Source organism: Aptenodytes forsteri, unplaced genomic scaffold, assembly GCF_000699145.1.
Source record: "Aptenodytes forsteri isolate BGI_AS27 unplaced genomic scaffold, ASM69914v1 Scaffold8, whole genome shotgun sequence".
NCBI lineage: Eukaryota > Metazoa > Chordata > Aves > Sphenisciformes > Spheniscidae > Aptenodytes > Aptenodytes forsteri.
Genome location: NW_008796218.1, coordinates 5958432 through 5964832, shown reverse-complemented (window position 1 = coordinate 5964832; position 6401 = coordinate 5958432). Strand labels below are relative to the sequence as shown.

General features: G+C 37.6%; 1 protein-coding gene across 1 annotated transcript in view; it reads left to right on the top strand.

The window, feature by feature from the left end:
• Positions 1 to 5470, top strand: part of STK33 (serine/threonine kinase 33) — a gene marked incomplete at its 5' end in the record, with an annotated part of 35236 nt that extends 29766 nt beyond the window's left edge. The window contains 2 exon segments of the mRNA XM_009288897.1: positions 3753 to 3762; positions 5406 to 5470. Coding sequence (XP_009287172.1) covers positions 3753 to 3762; positions 5406 to 5470 — 75 coding nt within the window.
• Positions 5471 to 6401: the final 931 nt, after the last annotated feature.

Genomic DNA, 6401 nt, shown 5'->3' with positions numbered 1-6401 from the left:
GGAGGGGAGAAAAAAAAGGAAAATAATTGTTCATAAACAACAAACGTATAAGCCCCCAATTAATACTGAAGTCCAAAGTTTAACATTTAGGATAGTCATTTGATTTCTTCAGATGATTGCCCAAGATACTGAGTTTTCTTTCATAGTGCCTCTCTTGATCCTTCAGCTGAAGCAAGAAAAAACCGTAATGCAAATACTAAGGATTCTGCATTAGCTGTGACCTCTAAGGCTCTCAGATTTACTAGTCACAAGGTAGCTTGCTGTGCTGCAGTCTGAAAGCATCATTGTTACATTGAATGGTTTCTGCTTTCAAAGAGGCTACTTAGCAAAGAATAAGCTCTCCATATGGAGTAATAATGCATGTTTATAACAGCTGAACATTCTTGTATGAATTAAAAGTGAGGGGTCTATATGCAAAAAAGGATTTAAGTACACATTATATGCCAAAATCAAAGTTCTAGAAATTCTGCTTCATGCCACCCTAACCGGAGGTATGGAAACTGCTATCCTTACTTCCAGGCTCCATGGGCACCTAAGACTTTGTCTGCTGAGCATGCCCAGAAATGTCTGGTCTTGGTCTTCAGCCTAGGCCCTTTTGAAGAGCTACGTCAGGGAGTGTTTCCAGAGTGTCATAGGATAGGATTTATAAAAAAAATAGAAAACTACTCTTTCTCAGAAATGGGCCCTGAAGAGGTAGAGGTGGTGATGCTAGTGCTACTGCTCTTTTTTATGTTAACCTAGGCATGGAGTATGAGCTGCAGGAGACTTCAGTTTCCTCTTCTTTCTGAGCATGCTGCCTGCAGGCAGGTCCTTTCTCAGGGAGGACTTTTCTTTCATTTCTTGTAATTTCATATCTCTTTTCATCACTATCACCCAAAGAACCCTAGTGCTCCTTCCACAGATAGAGGGCAAATGCTGCGTTTTGGATTCCACTGTGTGAACCATGTATGCACAAATTACTTGTGGCAATGCCTGTGTTGGAATTTGCTTATATTTCCCTTCTCTTCCTCCTTCTTTCCCACACAAGATAAAAAGCAGGACTTGGCACAAATATTTTAAATAGTGATAGGGAAAAAAACCCCGAACAACCTTTCCATACCCAAAGTGCAGCACTGCTGTATGGAGATAATTGCTCCTGCTACTACATTGTCAGTTGATCACCATGCCTAGCAGACTTTCATGGGATGCCTCCCCAAGGGACCTGTTTCCTTCAAAATCAACTAAATAGGAAGTAATTGCAAAAGACACAAAACCCTAGAAAGTAAGAAATGACTTACTGGGTGAGATCATCTAGCTCAGTACGCTCTCTGACAGTGACAACAGGAAATGCTGTTTAGGGAGAACATACAAGCCAGACTATTTCCTCCTATGTAGTATCAAGCCTGGATATTTCCTCCCATGTAGTACCCTGGCATCCAGAATTGTTCTTAGGGTTGTTAGAAGATACATCCCAAACTAATCCCTTTAGTAGTCATTATGGACCTGTTGTCAATGGATGTGTCTGATTCCTTTTTGAATATGTTGATACTATCTACCTCTGCAGCTGCCCATGACTGCAAGATCCAGAAATGCACTATTTACTGAGTAAAAAAATAATTTTCTTTCTGTTTTAAACTGATCTCCTACTTGGTTCATCAGATGGCCCTTATTTCTAGAAGTACAGGATGTGGTAAATAGCTCACATTCATTATTAAGTAAAATCTCAGTCATATCCTGCCTCAGTCACCTTCTCACCAAACTGAAGAGTCCCAGACTTTTTAATCTCTTCTCATATCTGGGTGTTCTATCACTTTGATTATTTTAATTGCCATTTTTTGCACCTTTTCTAACTCTGCTATGTCCTTCTTGAGATGTGGAGACCAGAACTGTGTACAGTGCTAAAGATGCAGAGGCACTGAGGTTTCATATATTAGGGAAATGGTATATATTGTCATCTTCTCAATACCATCTCAGCAATGTGGGATGTATTTGGCTTTCTGGATACCACTGCTTGTCCAGCCACTGATGCCAGACAGCCCTCAGTGATGGCTCCAAGATTGTTTTCCTGAGTTGTGACTGTAACTGCCAGTTTGAGTTGAGCATCATGTGGACCTGCTTCGGATTATTTTTCCCTAAGTGTATCACTACTTTTTTTCCCTCTCCCTGTTTTTTCCTTTTTTCTTTTTCTTTTTTCTTCTTTTCTGAAGTCTGTTTCTCTGTGTTCTGCAAGGGAAAAGAAATATGGTTTCACCCAAGGGTAAAAGTGTGTGTAGAACATATCCAGGAGCTTAGCTGTGTAAGAATTTTAGTGATGATAAACATACAGATGTTGTCATTTATCTGGACTCCCCCAAATAGAGCCGTGGACACAATTACTTCATTGATGCTAGTTCTCTAGGGCCTTTTTAAGCCTCCCAAGTGTGTCGGCTGATTGCTTCAGGCCCTTCAGTCTTGTTTCATGGATTGGCAAGAAAAAAAAGTAGCACACCTTGTTTTACCAAATGCAACACTTGGAAAGAAGAATACAACCCTCAAGACTTACAGTGTTGTGAGTACCTTATTAAATGCCCTTGCTAACATTTTATTGAAAGTTTGTTTAAATTGAGAGATAAAGAAATGTGTAATTAAAGACCAGCTGTTTCCTATTTGCCTGGTAAAATACTATTTTGCATTCAGGTAGGAAACACAATGCAGAGGAACCAGTATTTCCCTTTGAGATGACCAGGGTTTAGACACTTGGGTTTCTACCTGTATATTTAGGAGTGTGATATTAAGCTTTAAAAATATTGGACTACTTCATCTGTTAGTACTGGATATTATTTGTCTTAGCAGAAGCATTTAGAGAATTATATTTTTGAAAGTCAAGAAATTGTTGTCATTGTACTGAAGCAAAAGGCTTAGCTTTTCAGTAGGTATAAATTGTTATTATGATTATTACTAAAATCACTGATTCTTATCAATTAAAGCTCTGTACCAAGGAATATTCAGCTGTTTTGCTAGCTTTGTCTTGTTTTCTGAAAAGATAAATCTTATAGTAAAAGTTGGACTTCGTCCAGTGAAAACCATTGATCCTGTCTTGGCTGAATTTTAACCATGAAACAGACCACAGAAAGAGATACCAAAGAGCATCATTTTTATGAAAGATGGAGATAAAATTCTCATTTTTGTAAGATGAAGATACCATTTTAAATTGTGTTTGAATATTGTGCTGAGTTAATATCTGATTCAGAAGCCTAGTTAATGAAGATTAAAATCAAGAAAATAGTCTATGACTATTTTACAGTTGTTAAAGCAAGAAAGAGACCACAGAAAGAGATACCAAAGAGCATCATTTTTATGAAAGATGGAGATAAAATTCTCATTTTTGTAAGATGAAGATACCATTTTAAATTGTGTTTGAATATTGTGATGAGTTAATATCTGATTCAGAAGCCTAGTTAATGAAGATTAAAATCAAGAAAATAGTCTATGACTATTTTACAGTTGTTAAAGCAAGAAAGTTCTGTCTCAAAAATATTGGATTTAAAATTTAAAGGTAAGAAGCTTGTCTCTGTGTACTGTAGGAGAGGTTAAAAATTATTTATTATAATGCAGCTTTTATTTCTGCATGATCTTATTTTTACATATTTTATGATATATAGTACAGTGGTTACACTAGAATAGTATTTTGCAATTGTTCTCTGTTGCACTATTTTGTTCGTATCTGTGTTCTTCCCACCTTTTTAGTGTGTTTATAAAGTTGTAGTCTTTATTTTTATTTTTTTTAATTGTAGTCCCCTGCAGGTAGGTCAGTATCTCCAGTATCAAATTTAAAGTGGAATCAGGATTTTCAAGAAGAGAAGGGAGAACTGGACAAGTGCTCAGTGCCTTCCATCCAGGAACTGGGAAATAAAAGCCTACTGAAGTCTGCTGTCTCACTCAGAACCAGAAAGAAATCATAGGACACCCATCAACTCTGAACAATTTAAGAGTCAACAGCTCAGGTAGGTCAGTATCTCCAGTATCAAATTTAAAGTGGAATCAGGATTTTCAAGAAGAGAAGGGAGAACTGGACAAGTGCTCAGTGCCTTCCATCCAGGAACTGGGAAATAAAAGCCTACTGAAGTCTGCTGTCTCACTCAGAACCAGAAAGAAATCATAGGACACCCATCAACTCTGAACAATTTAAGAGTCAACAGCTATTACTTGTGCCAAAATGAGCAGACTATATAAAGATGGACAAATATATCCTGAAGTGTTTGTCTCTTTATTCTCCTGAACCCTTTAATCAGAAAGCTTTATCTTTCCTTTACCACTGAAGAAAATCTAACAGCACTGTGAACTCCTAACCTGTAAGAGGATATCCACTGGTAGTATTTTTGTCAGAGTACAAATTATAGAATTGTCTAAAGATCTATGTAATTTATTTGTTCTATACTAATAGGCACCATGCCAGGTAGGCAGTTTGCTTTCACAAATCAATTTTGCTGTGTTTTACTTGCATTTACTTTCTTTACTTTTGTCACAAACATTTAGGAGGAAAAAATGAGGCCAGAATCTGTAATAGAGATTCCCGATAACTGCATGCTTTACACTCCGAGAATATTCTAGGAAATTGCTTATAAATTTGCTTGAGGCACTATAGCACAAGTGCCTCATTCTATGGAATTTGTTACTGCTATTTTAGGTTGCTGTCAATTGCTTATTTTTAAGCAGAACTTATTTTAAGCTTGACGAATAGGAAATGTATTTTTAAGTACAATGGAATTGCTATGGTTCTCACTACTGAATTTCTGGTGTGTTGATTAAATTCTTTAAATAAAACAGGTGTTAGAGTCATGGCTTTTACAAGTTAATTAATCTTCATTTTCAAAAGGATGAGCTACCATTAGCTTAGGTTTATTATACGTATGTGTAAATTGCAATGTGATTTACTGTTCCAAAGACAAAGCCATTCTCTAAGGACAGGTCATACCAGTAGACTGGCATTGTGGTACGTGATATGGGCAAAATATACACACTCCTGGTTGGTTGAAAACATTTCCTTAAATAGATGCACATTCTGTGTTATGGCTTATTCAAGCAATTCTGCTGAGAATATCAGTCTGAGGAGACACCCCTACTTAAACTGAGAATATCAGTCTGAGGAGACACCACCTACTTAAATATCTTCCGATCTTCACAATAATCTTGAAATTCCTCTTACAGGCATTACACCCTTGATTTTATTTAGATGTGAAGTATTTCTATTACAGGGCCAAAATCTTTCTCTGTACATACATGAAAACTTGGAGAGATCTTATTTACAGTAAACTAAGTAAGAGCTTTTTGACATCATATAATATTAAAAGGCAAATATATCACTCATTCTCACTGAAAAACATAGCTGTCTGTATATAATCAGGCACCTTTTTGGGAGTATTAATCTTCTATTTTCCATTTTTCAGATGAGATCAAAGTCAAGTCTGTTGAGAAGCTGGGCACAAAAGGCGTGTTCTACAAAATGCAGTGAGTGTAAGAAAGTCACAGATTTCTATACTTTTCTGACAGAATTCAGTAAGAATTTCACTTTAAGCAGGAAGTTGTCCTTTCTCTCTCTTTTTGTTGTGCACTCACACAGTAGCAAAGTCTACTTCACATATAAGCTCTAATAGTCACACTGTTTTTATTTGATGTGGTTCAAATTTTTTACAAAGTCCAGACTGCTTTCTGGTTCTCATGACACCCAGATGTTAGGTCAGATTGTGGCCTGAATAACTATCTCCTTGGCTATTAACCAACACTGCTCATTCTTTTCATTTAGTGAGACAGTTCCTTGAAGAGCATGTCTGGAGTCACTATTAAGACAGTGGTTGCATCATTAGCCACCCTCATGGCAGTCCTACCTGATCACTGGAGTTGCATAGTGGTAAACTTCTTTCCCTGAGGGGGCACAGTATTGAGGGTGCTGGTATTCTGCTATCCGATGCACTTTTTTGTATCCCAGACAAAATTTTCAGAAGCCCAGCAGACATGCTGACATTTTCGAGCACCTCTGTCTTTTGAACCAAGGAAGCTTGAAAATGCACCACTTCATATCAAAGGGTTATGCCATTTTTACAGCACTAGGAGAACACAGTAAGTATCATTTACCTTTAGAGAGTGAGCTATTTACTTGTTGTGGGTGCTGTGCTGGTTTTGGCTGGGATAGAGTTAATTTTCTTTATAGTAGCTAGTATGGGGCTATGTTTTGGATTCGTGTTGGAAACAGTGTTGATAACACAGGGATGTTTTCGTTACTGCTGAGCAGGGCTTACACAGAGTCAAGGCCTTTTCTGCTTCTCACACCACCCCACCAGCGAGTAGGCTGGGGGTGCAAAAGAATTTGGGAGGGGACACAGCTGGGACAGCTGACCCCAACTGACCAAAGGGATATTCCACACCATATGACGTCATGCTCAGCA